The 22,540-nt window shown below is 32.8% G+C and overlaps 1 protein-coding gene and 1 long non-coding RNA gene across 3 annotated transcripts in view; one reads left to right on the top strand and one right to left on the bottom strand.

Annotated features, from left to right (window-relative positions):
- The window catches only part of KCNH7 (potassium voltage-gated channel subfamily H member 7), a 625,928-nt gene that overhangs the window by 440,964 nt on the left and 162,424 nt on the right, over positions 1-22,540 (top strand). Inside the window, exons 5-6 of the mRNA XM_074215839.1 lie at positions 2,993-3,013; positions 9,232-9,446. Coding sequence (XP_074071940.1) covers positions 2,993-3,013; positions 9,232-9,446 — 236 coding nt within the window. The remainder of the gene's footprint in view (positions 1-2,992; positions 3,014-9,231; positions 9,447-22,540) is intronic.
- LOC141507830 (uncharacterized) overlaps positions 1-22,540 on the bottom strand; it is a 355,670-nt gene that overhangs the window by 256,623 nt on the left and 76,507 nt on the right. The gene's annotated exons all lie outside the window — the stretch shown is intronic.

The raw sequence follows: 22,540 nt of genomic DNA on the forward strand, positions 1-22,540 counted from the left end.
AAATGACATTGAAAGAAATAGACGCTATATATATATCCTAAGTACTCTATTTCCAAAAGATTATAAGTGGCTTGATCATCTAGCATGGTATTAAAGCATCAAGGCATAAAGGGATAGCAACCTAAATAAGAACAATTAGAAAGGTGAGGAAAAATGGAACTGTGCAATTTATAAGAAATAAATCAAATTTAATGATAAATCGAAGTGATGGAAGAAGACAGAAAGGATTTCAAAGTTACTGATTCAAAATCAAGCCTGAGTTTGGTAGAGAGGGGATTACTTCATAGTAATGTTACAAGTAATGGGGAAAATAGAAAGGTATGTTGGTAAGGAAAGAAAATTGATCATTGTATCATTTTTGACAGGATACATTTGAAATTTTGACGAGATGTTTAAATACAGAAGTTCAAAAGCTGAGATCTAATCCTGGAGGGAAAAAAATGACAAACTGGAGTATTGGAATGAGAATAATCTGCAAAACAATCCTTGAAAACTTCATTAAAATAATCTAAGTAGATTAGATCACCACATCCCACACACTCAAAGAGTAAAGGGGAAAGAGCAGAAACCTTATAAATAACAAATTTAGAATTAACAGCTGTAGAACATTGAAAAAACTAGGGGAAATTGGAAAATCAGAGGAGACAGGAACCTCATTCAAAGGATAAGAAGAGAAGAAAATTCCATCTTCACAGGAAATGAGGGAAGGTAGAATTTGCAGAAAAGATAATAACCATGCCTAATGGCATGACATTGAAACTACTCATTTCTGCTGTAAAGCTCATAGATAATGCACAAACTGTAAACAAATACAGTAATCTATAGAGATCAATCACAGAACCAGGGACTATGCAATCAATTTATCACTTTAGTAAACTAAGTGACCAAAATAAACATAAATATTCAGGCAAATAGAAGTCAAATTCATTGTCTAGAATCCTAGTGTCTGAAACAATCAAATTGAGCAAACAGCAGTGCATAACCACAGACTTTTTTAAAAATGTAAGGAAGATTTGATTAAAATCTATTCTTTAGATCTTTGGGGCCTTCATTTTTGTTAAGTTATTGACATAACTCAATCCTATCTATTTAACAACTGATTTAATATTTCATATGTGTCTCTGCAAAAAACAGGTAATTACCATTATTTGAAAACAAAATTGCAGATATAACAGAAACTCAATGCCAAGGTTTTCCCCAGTTCATTCAGAGCTTCCTTTCCTTTTCCTCCCTTTCCCCTTCTAGAACTTTCCAATCACTCCCCAAAGGTACATCTTTTACTTGCAAGAATCTTTCTTTAATCATCTGTTATGGAATGATAACAAATATTTCATTCTATTATTGTGCTATTGTGCATTTGTAACCACTCCCAAGTAGATAAAAATAAGATTGTCCAGATTTCATAGGAATATGTTCTCTGAAATCTTTTAGAAACTGATTCATTTCTAAATGAAATAGAAAAATTTTTTACTGACACTTTTTTGTGGATCAATGTTTCATCCTTTCAATATAATTATATATTCTATATAATATGTTATATTATATATGTTATAATAATATATAACATATAATTATATATTCTATATAATAGAAAACTATGTTGTAAAATCTCCTAGTAGAGTTGCTTTTTAATTCTGATAACTGACTTTGCAACAAGAGACTTATCTGCTTATATGTTAGGTGTTTTCATTTCTTCACTCCTGTTGGAGTGATGAAATGGTCTTGGAAAATACATAAATGATTTTCAAATCATTTAAAGCAACTTCAGAACCGAAAGTTAAATGCACACCAGCATCTTGGATGGACACAGTTCAAATGGAAGTGATCATCCTGTATAACCCATATATTCACACTCTATTAAATGTCCTATATATCTGCAACTTGTAGTCCAAAAAGAGAGGAAAAGAGTTCAGATATGCCTCAATTCTATTTGTTTATTGGAGTCCAAGGACATGTTTAGTTTTAAAATTCAATAAACTGAACATTTGCTATTGAAATTGTTTCAATTTTGTTAATTGAAACAATTAGAATATATCTCAAGTTTTTTTTCCCCACATGCTTAGTTGTAGTATAGATGGTGCCAAAATGTTAATCATTTTTTTAAAAATCTTGGATATATTTCTCTAATTTTGAAATAACTAATTATTTCAAGTGTAATTTTGTGGCACTTAGGCAAAATAAATGCTATAATATCAATTGAAGATTTCCCTGTTTGAAAGCAGTTTGAAATCTTCATATTTACAGTATCTTGATATACTGAATTTAGCACCTACAACATGGTGGGAACTTAATTAATATTAAGAAATCAAATGTATTAAGCAATCACAATAGACTTTTAAAAATTATTTTATAAGTATTTTGTGATAGCCAAATGTTTTATATGTTCTTACTATTAACATATTGTCTATTAAACACTTGATATAAGTTCATTTGCTAGGGTATTTTGGATCTACTTAGTTTCTTGAAAAAATGAATGTCACTATGATTGGATACATATATGTAGTGAAATGACTACATCCATACTTAACAAATGTTTGCAATGCACTTTTAATAAGAAAGTATAATCGCCAAAATGAAAATTAGTCTGAAATTTATAATACTATATGGTCTTTCTTCTCACATATCTTTTAGGTGCTACTTCAGGAAATATTGGAATTTAGCACATAACTGGATTAATGTTTTTTGCATTGAAATTATTGCCATTTTTCATATTAGCATAATTGAACATCATTAAAAAAATAAAGTCAAGATGACTTTTTAATGTGCTCTAAAATGGAACCTTTACAACATCAAATGAATTTAATTTAAATTAGTTATCCTTTTGCATGGTTGAAGAATAAGATTTGTGCTAATTCCAATCAATGCCACATTCTAATCTTTTGCATTCTGTTTCTTTGAAATATTATACAATGGTAACTGAGAACAAAATGCAGTTTTTCGTCTCCTTTTTATCTTTCTCTCCTTTTCTTTATTTTTACAATGCTGAATACAGACAATGGTCGCCATGTCAAAGGTAATGTACAAGTATAAATTTTGTTATCTGATGCTTAAAGTACCATGTTATTTGGCATGTTACCTTGCCTGTCATATGATCTATATAATATCCCATTCTAATGCTGACCTCTATAGGGCCGGGCATGTTATTGATGTATTTTGGAGTTTGGCTTGTTTTTACTAGAGACATTAAAATGCACTCCACTAAGTTACTGTAAGCCAGTACTTACTGGAAGAAGTATGAGGATAAATTGACAGTGGTGCATCTGAAAGAGTTAAGATATTTAATCTAATTCCACTGGGAAGGAGGCCCATAGATCTGTTTCACATATATGAAACAGATGAGTAGACTTAAATGGTGGGAACAGAGCTCCATAGTAGTCTCTTCATTTATTCCTCTTTTGTCTCCTTAAAACTAGTTTCACGTTCCTGGATGGCAGGGGGTATGGTTTCAAGCTTACTGTAGTAATAAAATGTGCATGCATGATATTCATTTCTTGATATCAATATCACCTTTAAATAGTTTTTAATTGCATCCAAAATTAGTCTCAAATCACACATATTAACTGGAACAGCAAAAAGGAAAGGCTACTCTGCCACACCTTCTAATGAATTTGGATTTGATTAAAAAATGAAATTTGTTTTGTCTACTTTGTATAATATCCCATTAGATATATGAGTCATAAAAGATAAGAACAGCATCGTTTAATGTTAAATTGAAAACTGTTTTGTCGTATTTTTGTGAAACCATGCATGCAACTAAATATTATGATGCACGTGTGTAAGCATGCGCGAATTTTGTAAAGCAACCATCCCTGGTTTGCTAAAAATTCACTATTTTGGCTTCTTGTGAATATCAGTGGTGTTCCGTATGGTGTGTATTTTTGTTTATTTTTCACTGCTAGTAAAGATTTTGAATAAACAGAACTGCATACTGAAGACCTTACTACAAAGGGCTAATTTCAGGCAAATGAAAACAGGGCAGAATTCCCTCACTTTGATTTTATCCAGAGACCTTACAATTTGAACCGAAAGGATTACCTGTAATGGTAGGATGGTGTTTCAGTCTCTATGGTGAATTCAGTCCTCATCCTATTCACAGTAACTGTCAACAAGGAGGCCAATTAGTGTCAATTATGGTGATAAGGGTTTGTTGTGACTATGATTCAGGCATTATCCTGCTACCAATATTGTATAGGCAGATAGTATTAACTTTTAGTGCCTGTCAACTTGAACTATATTTGAAACAACCATCTCCTTTACATTTTATTAATTAGCTAAAAGTTCATGAGCAATTTTTCAGCCTTTTGTTTTTCCTCAGTAAAAAAGAAACATATCTTCATTATTGTTTCAAGAAAATATAGTTCAGATATTCAATATCCACAGACCTCCATCTTAATATTGTTTCTGTTTTTCAACTAATTTGTTTTGTTCTCTAAAATTTTTTCAGTATTATTTAATTACATTCCCTATTTTAAATAAAATTTAAAGTTTCACATATAGATTTGACTCTATAGCTACATTATGTGAGAGATTTGTATTTAATTCGTTTTTATGGAAAATTTTTATTTAAATAATTTTTTAATCTTCAGATGTGAAAATTGAAAGTTAAATATAAATGAATCATCATAGCACTACTTTTGAAAGTTGCTAGATAATGTTCAAGTGGTTATTCAAATATATCATGAAGTAGCTTGCTATAACTATCAATTCCAGAAATATTTACCAAAGTTAAGTCATTCTAACTTAACCTTTTCTCATAAAATCTATCCATCCTCTTAAATAAAATTAAATGCTTGATGCTAACATTTCCTCAAAATAACTGGCCATGGTCTATAAGGGAAGACTTCGCCATTATCAAAACAAATGGAAGAATTAATTCATTAATTTTGAATATAACTATATCGATATTATAACCATTACTGTAACATGTCACAGGCTATTCAAATTCTAATTCATTTAAACTATTCAGTTCCTTCTATAATTTCTGCAACATCAATACCCATGTTGGTTGTTTATTATCTGAATTACTGATAAAATATATGATCTGGAGTTCTTATCACTGTATGTGATAAGAATGTGCACCATTCAACAATGGAATAACCTTGTCCCAAACTTGTATAAGTCTCTACCATGTAACAAAAACAAAATCTCTGCTTATAATATTCACCTTTTCTAGCTAAGAATATAATGACTATCTTCAATAGAAACAAGCTGTTTTAGACCACAAAAGCTGTTAAAGTAGTTGCAAATTGATTCTCTAATGACATAAGCTCTTTGATATTTTATATGCTTACACTTAATATATTAAACACTACTTAGCCTAAATAAAATTCAATAATAAATGCATAGACATTTCTTCTAGCAACTTTCCAAGTGTTAACCTGATTGGCATGTGATTTTTAGAGGTGTTTTATAATCCCGTGATCATTTTTTTAAAAAGGACCTATTTGTATTTTTCAAATATTAAGGCTACTCAGCAAAATAATACAGGGGAAAACCTCTGTATTACTAAGAGACACCTTAAACCTGCTGATGTGAATACTTGTCCTAGTTTGATTTCTTTCTATTCCATCACCATGCACAGGCTTTGATTTTGATTGCAGTTTATTTCTTATAGAAAAACTAATTTCTCTTCAAAGTAGCACCATGTCTTAGACTATTTCCTTTCTTATACAATGAGGATATTGTTTTTAGTCTTCCTTCAAAGCATAGTGAATTTAAGTAGCATTTTAGTATTGTAGTCTAAGACTATAAATTGCAAAGAGGTTCCAATCTGCAATGGTAGAAGGTGTACAAGTTTCTATTTTTGATGCAAATTATTTGGTTAACCAAGTGAGCACCTAGGTGTACATGAATAGAACACCAGCCTTGGAATTGAAGGACCTGAGTTCAAATGTACTCTCAGATATTTGGTAGTTGTGTGACATCAGGCAAGTCATTTAACATATCCAGGGTTATCTATAGTTGTCCTGATTCATATCTGGTCACTGGACCCAAATGGCTCTGCATGAGAAAATGAGACTGATGATTTGTTTCAGCACCTCTCTCACTCAAATCCAATTCATGTGTATATTACCTCCCTAATATCATGGTCTTCTTCAAGAATGAAGTACAAACATCATCAAATGTCCTATTAGAGTCCCCCCCAAAACCTTTAGATTTGGTTTTTCTAAGCATATCTAGGGTGTTTGTACCCAAACGCTTGAATCTGGTCTAGTTTTATATTTCGTTAGTCATTTCTACCATATTCCTGCTTTTGAATTTTTAATTTTCTTGTTTTTCAACATCTCCTAATACTTTTGGTAATTGAGTCTTTTAAACTGGTAATTATTTCACTAAGAATATCAGACTCTCCCATATTTCTTTGTCTTTTAAATATGAACTCATCTTATTATTGCCCTGTGATGGTAGGAGTTCATTTTGTTTGACTTCATCTCCTCAGCTTCTCAGGTTACTCTTCTTTCTTTCTTTATCATCATAGTCCTCTCAAATCTTAATTGCTTTCAAGTGATCAAGATTAAGTTTTTAGTGAGGCTGCCTTTCACCTTTCAGTGCACAAGTTATTTCTGAAAACAGAAAAAGGAAGTAGCAAGCTCTTATTTCTGGTTGCTAGCTTTTGAATCCAATTGCTTTGTGGCTACATGCTCTCTGTCTAAAGTTTCTCATTTATGAAATGAGGGTTATAAAGTTACAGAGAGGGGCGGCTAGGTGGCACAGTAGATAAAGCACCGGCCCTGGAGTCAGGAGTACCTGGGTTCAAATCCGGTCTCAGACACTCAATAATTACCTAGCCTTGTGGCCTTGGGGCAAGCCACTTAATCCCATTTGCCTTGAGGAAACCTAAAAAAGAATAAAATTTAAAAAAATAAAGTTACAGAGACTCAAATTGGAGGAATACTCTCATTTCTGAAAAAAATTTGAAAGTTAAATATGCCCTAATTAAATATGCTCATTTCCTCCTATGGGTTTTCAAAAGCTGTGGAATATAAACATTTGAATTCAAAATTAATTTTTAAAAAAGCATAATGTGAAAGACTGAGAGTGTCATGCTTCTTTTTACTCACATATGAGACAATCCTATCTAAATAACACTGTCCTGATTCATATTAACAAAAGAACTCTTTAAGGAGTCGGTGCTAGATAGCCACTATAACATTCCATCAAAGAATTTCAAGTTATTTATTTTTTAAAAAGAGAACATTTTCTTGGACACCCCACCCTCTCATAAAACCTGGTCAAAATCCTTATCAATAACCAAGTTTCTTTTACTGCAGACTAGAAGTTTGGGGGGACTAGAAAATTAACCACAAAGAAAAAATGTAAAAACCACAAATGTCACAATTTGACTTGTGATGGAAGTTGTCAGTATTCTTGAATTTGGTCTTAGGAAAGTGCTTACATGTATGTGTGTGTGTATTTACATATATACATATTAATTTTAGCATCTAATGAAAATAAATTTGTAATGTGTAGTGGGGACTTCTGTAAAGACCATAAGAATGAGATTATTATCTGCAGCCTGTCATAAGACTAGATTAATTTGGGACCATTCTCCTCTTATTACAATCCTTGTCATATGAATGGAAACGAGAGTCAGAATCTATATTCAAATTAGGACATTCTAGGCAATATGTGCCAGGATATTGCAATGGAATACATCACAGTGACAGTCCTGACTGTCACCATGAATGAAAATCCATAAGTGAAGAGTTGCAAGGAAGAAGAAATATAGTTTTATTTTAATAAACAACTATTCTGTTAAAATTATTTAAACCTTTCATAGTTTAATACCTTGTGATTTCCTTTGAGTTTCATTATAAACTCATCTTTTATAGGTAGTTTTTATTTCTTAACAGCATATTTATATAGAATTGGGTGTTCATTGTGTTCTAAAATACTCAATTTGCTAATGAGCATTTGAAACTAAAGAAGCATTTATACTATTACTTACTAGTACTTAAAATGCAAGTTATGGCATAATTCTTAAAGGGAAAGCTAGTTATATAAAGCAGGATAAGCAGACTTAGAATTGTCCTCAAATATATATATATGCTATATGACACTGTGGGATTTTATAATGAATGATACATGTTCCTCGACACCATTAAAGCAATATTCTTGAATAGTCCTTACTGCCTCTTTGCTAATTAAGAAAAATAAGAATGGGCTTTGAATTTCACATCAGAGTGGGTTCTATGACAGAGGAAAGTATATCAGGACACATTGGAAAGGAGGAAGCAAATGAGCAATGAGACAATGTTCTCTTAATAACTTGTCTTAGTGCACAAGGGGGATGAGAGAGAGGGTGTATATATATGACACTCAATTCAGGCAAATCTTCCAAGATTACAAAATCTTATTTCCAAGATAAGAAGGAATGGGTGGCAGAAACATAGATCTCATTTTCTCAGATGCACAGGGCCTCAAGGAGTTTCAATCCTAAGCTAGAATGAAGTCATAATAAAAAGGGAAGAAAAAAATTCTCCACTAAAAGAATCCCAATTATTCCATACACGCACCCCATCCTCTACCTCATCTGTACTCAACCCATCTTGTTAGCCCTTGGATACTTTGAGTTAACCCATCCTTTAAAGGATAACATACTCTTCTCAGGAGACTTGAAGGCATTAAAGCCTTGTTATATGCAAAGCTAAAAACATGTAAGGGGTCCAATCAGCTTATCATTTCACCTCAGACTTAGAATGGGAAGCTATATCAAATAAGCATCCAGGGCATAAAAGCCATGGAATAATAAGAGGAAAGGAATACAAATCTGACCCGGGGTTGTTGCATGTCTGGAATTTTCATAGTTGGTATATCTTTCCCATAAGCAAATTCTTCCTTGAATCATATCCAAGATATACATGGATTATAATGGGAGTTTCATTTCAGGAGGGCATTTGAATTCAGAATTTGAAGAATGACAGTCTTATTGGTGTTTTTAATTTTTTTCCAACCTTTAATGAAGGGAGGAACTAAACCTGTCATCTGCTATCTAGGTATAGACACAGGATCAAATTCTAGTTCATGAAACATGTTACATTCAGGATGTTATATGGCAGGATAGAAGAAAGTGACCCAAAGTCTTATAATTGGATTTAATTGGGTTTAGTCTTTTCTGAGTTAGGTATGTATGTGACATAGCTAAATGGTATTATCATTTAGAACCATTTTTCATTTATTCTTCTGTTCCTTCCTAATATCATCTACTTTAAATGCTTTCTGATTTTTCAGGGCCTTTTAATCATATCAAGTCAAGTCTACTGGGATCCACATCTGATTCAAATCTCAACAAATACAGCACCATCAACAAGATTCCTCAGCTTACTTTGAATTTTTCAGACATCAAAACTGAAAAAAAGAACACATCCCCTCCTTCTTCTGAGAAAACAATTATTGCACCCAAGGTTAAAGATCGAACACATAATGTGACAGAGAAAGTTACCCAGGTAGGTATGTTTTACAATCATTTTCTATTGAGTTTTTATTCTTTCTCTTCTTTCATTGCTTCTTTGTATGTGAAATACACTTCTCCCTAACACAATAAGAATCAGCAGCAGATGCATCTATAATCACATTTATCTTAAATATTGGATGATCCACAATAAATGATTCTATGTAGTGAGAGTTTATCAATTATAAAACTAATAAGGCAAAATAAGTTTAACTAGGAATCGATGTGGAATGTGTAGTTAATATGGTCCTTATCAATTTTAAATGTATTGTTTTACTCCCAATTGTCCTTAAAAAGGATTCTGTTTTAGTATTATAAATTTCTCTACATAAATCTAGTTAACTAATTAGACACTTGTTTTTGTACCAGACCAATTTAGTTTGTTAGTGAAGTAAATCCCTAGTCATCTGCCAAGGTTGATGGGCAAAAGTTTTGAAACTTGCAATCTTAGAGAGTTTCCTGAGTCACTGAGAAATTAAATGATTTCCCCTGGGAAATACATGTGTTAGTACAGATCCTGAAATCAACTGATCCAGATGGTTAATGGCAGCTCTCCACAGTAGCTCTCAATCTAAGACTTACATACACATATACAACATACATATGCAGATCTATGTGTATCTATATATATATATATATATATATATATATAGAGAGAGAGAGAGAGAGAGAGAGAGAGAGAGACATACAAACTTTGCTTTTTGCTACTGTAAGCAACATTATAGGTACTGTCACATTTCATCATTAAATAATTTAGTTTAAAAATTATATATTTCGGGGGTGGCTAGGTGGCAAAGTGGATAAAGCACCAGCCCTGGAGTCAGGAGTACCTGGGTTCAAATCCGGTCTCAGACACTTAATAATTACCTAGCTGTGTGGCCTTGGGCAAGCCACTTAACCCCATTTGCCTTACAAAAACCTAAAATAATTATATATTTCTTTTAAAATAGAGTTCTATAACTTCCAAGTACATAGAGTCTCTTGAACTGAGTATAAAGGAGATCACAGGGCCAGTTTTGGGTTCAAATGAGATAAAATAAATGCTTTGAAAATACTATATAGCTATAGAAATGTTAACAATTATTAATTAGCTCTTAGATTCCTATTATGCAGTCTTGGGAAATCACCAGCCCACATTCTTACATATAACTGATGAATGCCTGAATGTGTATGGTAATCAGTTAAGAGTGAAGGAAATCAAATGAAGATCAGAAATAATTCATCTTTTTTCAACTCTTATTTTGCTTACCCTTGTCAAGGATTTCTAAGGATATTTCCTAAGGATTTACGGGAGCATTATTTTAGCCTAGTGGTATTATTTATTGTATTTACTTATTTGATGTGCTTAATAATTATAACTTCAAATAATAATTCAGTTATCATTGTTTTTATCACAAAGGATTTACATTTCTTCAAAAATCTGAAGGATCTATTAATACAATTTAAAATGAATTTTAAACATTCCCAAACTGCAACAATGAATTAGAAAAAAAAGAGACCAAAAAAAAGGAGGATTGTTAAATAAGAAAAGGCAACAAGAAACTAGAGGGTAGATACAACATAAGGAGAATAAGCATGAACAAATCTATGAAATAATTTCTACATTTAGCACACCCTATCCAAGTCCTTGTTTTTTTTAGAATTGCTAACATTTTCTTAGTGAAGGCATATGGTATTAAGAGATTATCTAATCTAACTTTTTCACTTTCCAAATGATTAAACTGAAGACCAATGAAGTTATATATTTTTCCAAGGTCACACAGGCTTTAATTAGCAAAGTCATCCTTTGAACTCAGTCCTTTGATTTCATTTTCAGTTTTCTTCCCTCGATATTCCCACCTATGTTACTCTCATCTTTGATCTTGGACTTACGTTCTGAAAATGTTCCCCTGAATTTCATCATATTTCATATGACCTTGCTTAAGGTACAAGAAAAATTATTGTCTAATATTTGCATAGCATTTAATGTTTCATTCACAGATGTATTTAATTTAAGCCTCAAAATAAGCTTGTGAGGTAGGCCAGAGCAAGAATCACTCTCATTTCAAATATGTGGAAAGTGAGACTGAATGAATTTGAGAAACTTGTCCATGAGTCTCACATATAGCAAGTTATCAAACAAGGACTGGAATCCGTTTCCTAAATTCTAGCCAACTGATACAGTGGAAACAGCAGGTTTGAAATTTGCCTGAATCCCAATTTCTTCATCTGAAAAATGAGAGTTTCAGACTTGATGGACTCTGAGGTACCTTCCAGCTCTAGATTTGTGATTCTGTTAGTCTTATTTTTCTCCGGTATTGAAGCTCACATACAATGAAATTTAATTATATCTATACACCTTTGGATAAAAAGCTCTTTAGTTGTTATTTTTTTTCCTACTCTCATGTTCAGAAGAACCAAAAACATATGGAAAGAGTTGAAAGAACTGGGGGGGACTACTTTGTTTGCTATCCACTCCATGGTGCTGAAACTCTTCAGTGGACAAAAGAAGCCCCAACTGTAACTGCCTCACCAGGAATGGCACAATAAAGCAAAAAGAAAATTGAGACGCAACTTGAACTTCTGAGTTCTTGAAACTGGTTCATTTCTAGCCGGCAGTATAGGAGTATTATAAGATTATAGTCAGAGTTGTACTGGTAAATATGTAATACTGGCTTTCAGGGAAATGTTTATAGAATTTCAAGTTTAATCTGGACTATTAACATTTCCTTCACCACTTTCTTAAGTCTAGACAAAAATTCAGCCTTTGATTTGTAGTATTTGTCAATTCCCAAGGCTCACACTGAACATTTAACAAGCATCTCAAGTCTATAATACTTGGTTCTATCACATCCCTGCATATTGCGTACCTTTTCAGCTTTTATTTTCAGATTTTACAAGTTTCACATTACAAACTATATTTTTAAATGTTGCCTTTATTGATACTTTCTATAAGTTAACCTTTCTATAACCCTAAATTATATCTGTGATAATTTATAAAGAGTGGGACAATGTGAGCCTGGGATTTAGGTGAGTGGAATAGGTGAAATGTATTTGACAAGAATATCAATGCTTTTGAGTAACTAACAGATAGTTGTTATCTAGTAGTGATTCATATCTAATAAGAATTCATCAGTCCTATTACAAGAAGTATAATAGGGTGAATTTGTAAGAAGTTTTGGTCCAAAAACTTATTTTTTCATTTGCAAATTTGTTTTATAATAAATAATATTTATGTATTGAGAATTTACCTCTCCATCTCCAAACCTTCTGTAGGAGATCTGAGTTAACAAATCAGGTTAGGGGAAGATCTAGGTAGAAGGAGTAGATGCCACTATTCCCACCACTATCATGGGCAGACTAATCTTTTCTAAATGTAGGACTAACCTTGAAAGTAAGAGGTCATGAGATCATGTCCCATCATATGTATATATTGGCCATATGATCCTGAGTCAAATCATTTAACATATTAGAATTCCAGGTAAATCTATAAAACTATAACTTGAAGGAATCATCCCCTGTGTTAATTGAATAACAGCTCCAGGTCCTCTCCCATCCTTTTGTGATTATCTTTTGTAATTATCCTTATCTATTTATCCAGTAAATACAAAAATACAAAACTCAAGGTCAATAAACATAAAACCCTGTCCATTTGTTTATTTACTCATGACAAGTCCTAAGTCCCTTTCTGACATTACTTCCTGAATTGTACAATCCTTGAAATTCAGAATCATGTGCTATTCATCAGTGTTCCTTCTCAATTCCCTAATACAATTTGCTACATAGATTACTAAATGTTGATTGAATAAATGAATCAATAAATGAGTAATTTGCATAGGATAACAAATTCATGCAAAGTATAAGATATAATTATAGATACAAAGATAGGAATGAAATATTATTATTAATTGAGAGAGAATAAGATAGAGGCATATAAATAAAGAATTGGGATATAAACAATCATTATCATCATTATAAGCAACAAGTATTTATGAAGTGAATATTCAGTTCAGGACCCTAAAGTAAGTACTTTGAATATAAAGTAGTATTAAAAAAATGGGACTCTGGGGGCAGCTGGGTAGTGCAGTGGATAGAGCATTAGCCCTAGTATCAGAAGGACCTGAGTTCAAATTTGGCCTCGGACACCTAAGAACTGGGGGCAAGTCACTTAACCCTATTTCCTTAAATAATTTTTTTTAAAAATGGGACTCTGTCCTTAAGAGGTGTATAATGTCATTGAAAAAAGATTATATACATAAAATAATAATAGTAATAATAATAATGATAAAGAGCTATACAAAGTAGTATATGCTCCATGTCAACTAACTGGTATATACAATAATTTTTATTGTAGCATTTCATGAAAGTACCTTGCTCATTTTTTAATAGACTCACTAGGGGTCAAATTTAACTAGATTGCTATATGTGAGTATGACCATTACAACTTAAAAGCCCTTTAGTAACAAAACATATTTATTAGATATTTACTATCTACCAAATCTTTCTAAGTCCTGGGGATACAAACACAAGCAAAAATAAATTCAACTTCTGCTTTCAAGGAGTCTACATTCTAATGCGGGGGAGAAATTTATACAAAAAAAAGAGCTGAAAAGCTTAGGGAGAATGGGGAGGTACTAATGGAAAGTCAAAAGCAGAGAAAGGAAGAAAATGAAGGGTTAACCGATTTGAGCATTTGTCCCAAATGGCAGCTCTAATAGGAATTCTCAGGTAGAAGAAGGTGAATGGCATAGTAAAGGGATATTTAAAATGAGAATTTTAGTGGAGCCTGGATATATCACAACGAGGAGTCTCGAGGCACTGAGAAAAATTCCATTGTGAGATTGTAACTGAATCATGATGACAAAACTTGAAAAGTCAGAGCAAGCCAAGAGAAGAATGGAAAGAGAACTCAGTTGGATGCTACAAAGTTAAAAATCCAGGAAGTTATATGTATATAGGAAGTTAAAATAACAAGGACTTCACCTAAAGAAGAGATGGGGAAGGAGGATTTTTAAACTCATTAGAATGGAATGTCGTTAAACACTTTACTTACTATGAGAGTATTAAAGTAATGAGCAACCAGGGAAATTAGTTTACACTGCATTACAAAGGCTAAAAACAAGAAGAGTTTATAGGACTAAGTATTCTGGAATTAATTCTATGTTACTCTTTAAAAAAAAAAAGTGATTCCCATTCATTTGAGAAGATTTACACACCAAAAACCTTGAAGAAAAAAATGAACCTGGTGATCTTCCTGGACCATTCAGTCATATTAAGTAATAAAATTAGCTAGCATTTATTTAATGCTTTAAGGTTTGCCAAGCAATTTAATATTATTGTCTTATTTAATACTCAAAAACACCACTGGGAGGTGGGTGTCATTGTTATTCCTATATTACAGATGAGGAAATTGAGTCAGATAAAGGTAGAGTGACTTTGCCAGGATCACACAACTAATAACGGTCTAAAACTGGATTTGAATTGAGGTCTTCTTAACTCCAGGACCAGTGTTCTATCCATTGCCCCACAGAGGGTTATCTTCATTAGACCAACAGTCCCTGATCATCTTCACTGAAATTAATGTATGGCTTTCACATACTCAGAGAAATTAGAATAAATACCTGTGCTTTTGGATATATTCAGAATATTTCATAAGATTAAAATGATTACATAACTGTAATGAATTTCACCAACCAGGGTTAAAACTTACTTTTCAAATTCTTGGTAAAAATCATTTTAAGAGGGATACTTTATCTACTGCTTTATCTCCTGTTCAAGGCTACTTTCCAGTGTCTTGAGTAATTTTTAGATTAGAAAAGCTGAGAATGATCTTTTTCTTTTAATCAGTGACATGTTATTCATTACCCCTTTGTCAGGGAAGTACACAACAGGTTTTAATGGCATAAGAAAAATCTTATAGAATATGGTTTACTGTTTCCCATTGACCTGACTTTGGTCATAATACCAGCTTACCACCTCTTTGTTAAGGTATTTTACTTGGTTCATTTTCTCCAAAACAATTTATTGACTATGCTTGCTAGTAAATTAAGATGCATTGCATTGATCTTACAATATTATCTAAGGCTTAAAATGTTATTTATTGCTTAAAACTTATAAAAGCTTTACTTAATATTGCTATTTTTATATGCTTCTCTCAAAAAAAGGCAATTTCAGCCTTCAACCAAGGAAGATAGTTATAAAAAAATTACATCTTCAGACATATTTAGACATACAAACTAGCTTTATGTTTAGCAAAGTATCTGTGTGTGTGTTTTTAAGGATGGATGTCATATGCCAAAAATGTCATTTTTTGTTCATCTCTATTCGTTAACAGGCAAATATATATATATATATATATATATATATATATATATATATATATATTAATTAGGTATTATATGCAAATAACTGGGCTAGGTTCTTGGGATTAAATAATTGAAACACGGGCCTGGAATTCAGTGTTCTCAAAAGACAATATGATTTAGTAGGCCCTCTTGGACCTGGCATTTAAAAGCTGACCCTGAGTTCTATTCCAGTCTATAATAACACTTGTTTCCTATATGACCATGGGCATAATCCTCTCTAGACTTCTATTTCCTGTCTGTACATAGGAAGTAAAAATGCTGATGGAATCTACTTTGTGGGGAGCTTATTATGAGAATCAAATGGCATAATATGCAGAAAGTGCTTTCAACCCTTAAAGCACTATAAAAGTGACAGCTATAAGTATTACAGTGAGAAAGGGGAGATATGGCATGCACCTAAATAACCATGGTACAAATCATTAGAAATTATAATGTAGGGGCGGCTAGGTGGCGTAGTGGATAAAGCACCGGCCCTGGAGTCAGGAGTACCTGGGTTCAAATCCAGTCTTAGACACTTAATAATTACCTAGCCGTGTGGCCTTGGGCAAGCCACTTAACCCTGTTTGCCTTGCAAAAAAAAATAAAAAAATTATAATGTAAATTATAACTTTGAATGTGATATACTATGGAAACAATGTAAAAACTAACAGACTGCCTTCTGTGGGGAGTAGGAGGAGGGAAGCAAGAATGGGGGAAAATTGTAAAATTCAAAATAAATAAATTTTTGAAAAAAATTATAACAATAATAACTAGCATTTAAAATGTACTTTAAATGGGGCAGCTAGGTGGTGCAGTGGCTAGAGCACTGGTCAGGAGGATCTGACCAGGAAGATCAAATTTGAAATCAGACACTTAATAATTCCCTAGTTGTGTGACCTTAGGCAAGTCACTTAGCCTTATATACTTACAAAAGCCCAAAATAAATAAATAAATAAAGTATACTTTAAAGTTTATAAAGTACTTTACAAATATTATCCCATTTGGTCCTTACAGCAACCTCAATTATTATATTCTATTATTATCCCCATTTTATAGTTGAGTAGTTTGAGACAGAGATTAAGTGACTTACCCAGGGACATACACCTTGTCAGTGTCTGGAGTAAGATTTAAAGTCATTTTCTTGGCATCAACTCTTACTCTCCTGGCAGACTGATCAGTGTCTAATAGAGCCTCAAAGCACTCTGAGATTAATTGAGGGAGTGAAAGATCACTGACAGGTTGAAAATGCAGGACAGAGGCAGACATAAGGTCATTGAAGACATTCTGGAGGGAAAAGAATTTTACTTGCGTTCCTAAGAATGATAATAAGAATAAACGATATTTCTATGAACTTTAAAGCTTTAAAAAGTATTTTGAATATATTAATGAATAATAATTACCTCATAATAGCCTCATAATAACCCCATGAGATAAATGCCACAATCATTATTATTCGTAATTTACAGATGGGAAAACTGAGGTTCAAAGAAATTAAATAATTTCCCTGGGTTTCCACATCTACTGAGCTCCAGAAGCAGGACAACAACCTAGGCTTTCTGACTCCAGGTCCAGCATTCTATTGATTGTGCTTTACTTATCAGATAAGAGATAATAAAAAACAGGCAGTAAAGGTAGGAGATATGTCCAAGAAGATATTACAAACAAAGAAAACAGCATAAGAAAAAAGAAGCAGAGACAGAAAGGGATTGCATGTGTTTAAGGGATGGTGAGTAGAACAATTTGACTAGAGTTAAGAGGATGTGAGGGATTGTAATGTGAGTTAAATCTGGAAAGGTGGGTTGGAGCCAGATTGTGAAAGACACTGAATATCATGCCAAGGAGATTAGGAAAGGGGATGATGGAAAGAAACACTGAAGGTAGTTCAGCAACAGTGTCAGAATAATGTTCAGTGCATTGGTAAGATTGAATCGAAGAGAGTGTAGACTGGAGGTGAGGAAACCAATAATAATATTGCAATAACTTATGAGAGCACTAATGAGAATATGAACTAGGGTGTTAGCAATGGAAATGGAAAGGAAGGACAGTTATGGGAGAGTGCGAGGAGAGAATAGAAGAAACGATAAAAAGTTTTAGAAAATAAATTGATCCTCACTCACTTCACTTTTTTGAAAATGCAAAATGACTACAATATGGGTAGCAGCTTTGTCAACCTGCTTTGTCGTCTTACCCAATTTAAACATTATGCAAGCTCCAACTGCAACCATACAGATCATCTTGACCTGCCAGAAACAGTGATGTTCACAAAATTTTAAATTAAATTTGAAAAGCAATGTGAAAGTTTAAAAATGTCTCTGAACATTTCCAATTTAATTTGACATTACTTTTTGTGTCTATTAGTTTATTGTCATTTATACAATTCCTCAAACTGGTTTGAGTGAACCAGAAATTTTTGTGCAAATATTCTCTCTAGCATTTGGTATATAAGAAGAAAAATTGGTCAGCTCTCTTTGTCTATACATGGAAAGACAATGGAAAACTGAATCATGCTACAAAGATAATTCAGGCAACAGCAAACAGTTTCTACTTGAAGTACCCTGATGAGAATTCATTCAATCATTCATTATTTCATTCATTCATTTGCTATTCTATAAACATTTATTAAAAATCTCTAGGGACATTCCATTTTAAAGTTAAATAAGGGCCCTTCTCTCAAAGTGTACATATATTTTGGACTTTAGAATATTTCCCTTACTTTTATATATTTAGATACAGAGAGATAGATAGAGATAGAGATAGAGATAGAGACAGAGACAGAGACAGAGACAGAGAGAGAGAGAGAGAGAGACAGAGAGAGAGAGAGAGACAGAGAGAGAGAGAGAGAGAGAGGCAGAGGGAGAGGGAGAGGGAGAAGGAGAAGGAGATAATGGAGATGGAGATGGAGATGGAGATGGAGATGGAGATGGAGATGGAGATGGAGATAGATGGAGATGGAGATAGATGGAGCTGGAGATAGATGGAGATAGAGATAGAGAGACAGTGATAAACATAACCTTTGAATTTGTTAATTCTAGGAGAAATATGAATTTAATTATTTAAGTAACAAAAATTTTGCCTCTGCTCCCATTTTAAAGTTGTTTTTAAGTTCATTTCATCTTGTCAATGTAAGGCTTAAAAATCTTATTTAACATTTAAGATTATAAAATGTAATGGGGTTTTGTTTTTTTGGTTTTGGTGATATTTCCTCTTAAAGTAAACAAGTTCTTTCATCCCAGAGGCAGTTTCAATATACTATTTTTATTTTACACATAATACAGGTAATGATTGCTATAATACCCTAAAGAGGTCCAATAGATACTGCTTTAGATGGACTTTTCTTATTTTTCAGTCTTTTTTCAGTCATGTCTGACTCTTTGTGACCCCATTTGGTGTTTTCCTGGCAACTATATTGTAGTTGTCATTTCCTTTTTCAGAACATTTTAAGTAGGGCTAAATGAATTTTAGTTTCTTTTCTGTTCAATAACCTGCATCAAAATCTTAGATCTGGGCCCTCCTATCCCTTACCCTTTAAGATATACTTTCTGATGTCACTACCAATCTTTAATTCATTCATTCCCTTTGCGAGAGATAAACTTTAGTTTACCAGATAAGGAGAGGTCCATCCCAGTTTTCCTGCACAGTCAGCAAAGTATTTTCTAATAGATTGCCCTCACTATCATCTCTCTTTAATCTTGATTCTTTCTTCTTCCTCCACGCTGTCTAAAATTCTAAAAGCCTCCCCCATTCTTTAAAAAAAACCTCTCATTTGCTTAATCTATGATTGCTAACTATCATTCTTAACTCTCCACCCCTTCTCAGTAAACTGCTTTAAAAAGTTATTTGCATTTGATGCCTCCACTTATTCTCCTCTAATTCTCTTCAAAACTCTCAGCACCACAGCTTTTATCTTCATTAAACTAAAATTGCTCTCTCCAAGGTTACTAATTGTGAAATCTAATGGATTTTTCTCAATTCTAATCCTTCTTTAACGTTCAGAAGTATTTAACACTATTTGAACATCCTCTCTCCTTATAGTTACTCTCAAGGTTTCTATGACACTGCTCTCTATTGACTCTTTTTATTGATCTGATCACTCCTTTTCAGTCTGTTTTATATCTTTCCCCATGTCATGCCCATTTACTGTGGGTGACATCAAGGCTATGTACTTTAAATTGGTCTTCTCTTTTTTTTCCTACATTGACAAATTTCACAAATCCTTCTGCTATCCTATCTAATGCTAGGAGTTGGATTTACAACTCAACAAGGTTTTACTGAGTATTAAAAATGGGAATTATTTCTTGCTATTTTAGACATCCAGAATATTTTGCTGAGATGATCCATATGTTCCTTCTTTGTTTAAGTTATGATAGGATTTCTGAGAACAACCCTTGTATGCATTATCTTTAGAAATGTCATGTTTGGATGCCTACCACTAAGTTTAAAATATTATGGAAGAGAAGGTAAAAAATTTTGTGTGCTCCTTGAATGGCTGCCTCCCCCCTTAGAGATAGCTTGTTTTATTCTGTGACTCTTGAAAGATCTTTTTTTTTAAGTTAAGAGAAACCAGGAGAGAAACAGATGCCTTCGTTCCTATTTCAATTCTATTCTGTGAACCTCTCTGGCACATCAAGCTAGCAAGAAAAGAATGATTATATAATCTGTAGATGAATTGAAGCTTGAACTGACAGTAGTTTCCCCTGGATTCTTCTGCCTTTAATAGATTGTGAAACTTCCCATGATCAGTAGGTATCTTAGCAGTTGTGTCAGACTTTTCATTCCAACAACTTAAAAATGTCTCCATCAAAGTTGGTCACTCCATTATTTTAAATAAAATATCCATCCATATTCCCTGAGTTTGAGTTATTCTTTCTTTTTTATGAGTTTCCTTGAACTTTCTTAGAATTATAAAGAACAAGTTAACCTATACTGCAGACAAGATTTTATAGGTAAAATAACTTTATGATTCTTGTGAGGAAAGGAAGAGCCAAGGAAGTTAGGAAACTTGTCTAAGGTAACACAAGTAGTAGGAAATGGATCGGATTTAAACCCAAGTTTGAATATTCCAAATATAATAACTCTTCCTAGTTTACCACACTGCTTCTTCTTTTTAACTATATGATTTAATAGTCTTCAAACTTATTTGCATTATAATTTAGATTAGATTTTTCTTCTTCATCTATTCAGATAGTCTTTATATACACGCAAAAAAAACTTCACTTTTTTATGAGAACAGCTTCAAAAGGTATTTATTGGGGTAAGAGGCAGTAACTCTTTCTAGGAACACAAATAAAAGATAAAAATTAATATTGGTCTCCTGTTCTTTAAAAAGTGACTATTGAGGGGGAAGCTAAGTGACACAGTGGATAGAGCACCAGCACTGGAGTCTGGAGTACCTGAGTTCTAAATCCGGCCTCAGACACTTAATAATTAACCTAGCTGTGTGGCCTTAGGCAAGCCACTTAACCCCATTGCCTTGAAAAAAAATTGACTATTGTGATAAAATGGGGCTTTTAATGGTTACTGATTCCATTCAATTAGATTCAGAAAATATTTATTACCTTCCTACTTTATAAATAACATTATGTTAACCACCTATGTATATATGTAAAATATATATCTGCAAAATATATAAGCTAACCACCTATATATATTTTACATATATAGGTGGTTAACATAATATTATATATATGTATATATATTATATATATAAAATATATATATATATATATATTATATGTTGATGCCTTGTTTGGAGTATTGTACTGAATCCAACAAGATAAATGTAAAGTATTAAACATCATTTCAAAAAATTAACCTTGCAAGTACAGGAAAGTAGCCTTGGACTTGGTTAAGATTCAACTGAAAATCAGAGGGCTTTAGCACACTGAAACTTCAACAGGAGTCAACCATGTGATGTGGCATTCACAAAAGTTAATAGGATCTTGGACTATTTTAAGAGAGGCAAAGCTTCCAGAGATGAAGTGATAGTCCTCTACTCTTCCCTGATCAGACTATTTTCATTCTGTGACTGAATCTTGAAGGAAATCCTGGAAGGAAGGAGTTGAAATGAAGAAGAATGGGGTTTTCTTGGCCAAGATACTTCAGTATCTTTGCCATTTTCTTGACTAACTAATTTTACAGATGTGGAAATTAAGACAAACAGGATTAAGTGACTTGCCCAGGGTCACACAGCTAGTGTCTGAGGCCAGATTTGAATCTCGGAAGATCAATCTTTATACTCAAGGCTCAACACTCTATTCACTGTGCCACCTTGCCACCGATGTGATCATTGATGACTTTCAAAAAAAGAGAAAAGCTGTTCTAGTTGAATAATGAATTTGGAAATATATGTATATGTATATATATATGTATATAACTAGCAAGGAAGTAAATGTATCTATTGTAAGCAGTTTTTTCAACAGACTTGCTAAGAGGAATATAATAATGGTGTGAATAGTTTAAAAATTTTTTAAAGATGGAAACATATAGACAGCAAGAAAGGAGCTAGCAGAGAGGAAGAAATTGAGGATTAGCAAGAGGGTGAGGACAAGACTGGGAGAAATCTGGAGAAGATGGGAGGAGATAAGAGCAAGGGAACATTTAGAGGGACTTGCTTTGGCAAGGAAGATGGCAACCTCCTCTTGTGAGGAGAGAAAATGGTAGAGGAGGATGTCTGAATAATGTGAAAAGAAGGAACTTTTGACAAATGGTGGTAATTCTCTGATTCTTTGACGATATAATCTCTCTGATTTCAGGGAATTTGCAGTCA

This window comes from Macrotis lagotis, chromosome 1 (assembly GCF_037893015.1).
Source record: "Macrotis lagotis isolate mMagLag1 chromosome 1, bilby.v1.9.chrom.fasta, whole genome shotgun sequence".
Lineage (NCBI taxonomy): Eukaryota > Metazoa > Chordata > Mammalia > Peramelemorphia > Peramelidae > Macrotis > Macrotis lagotis.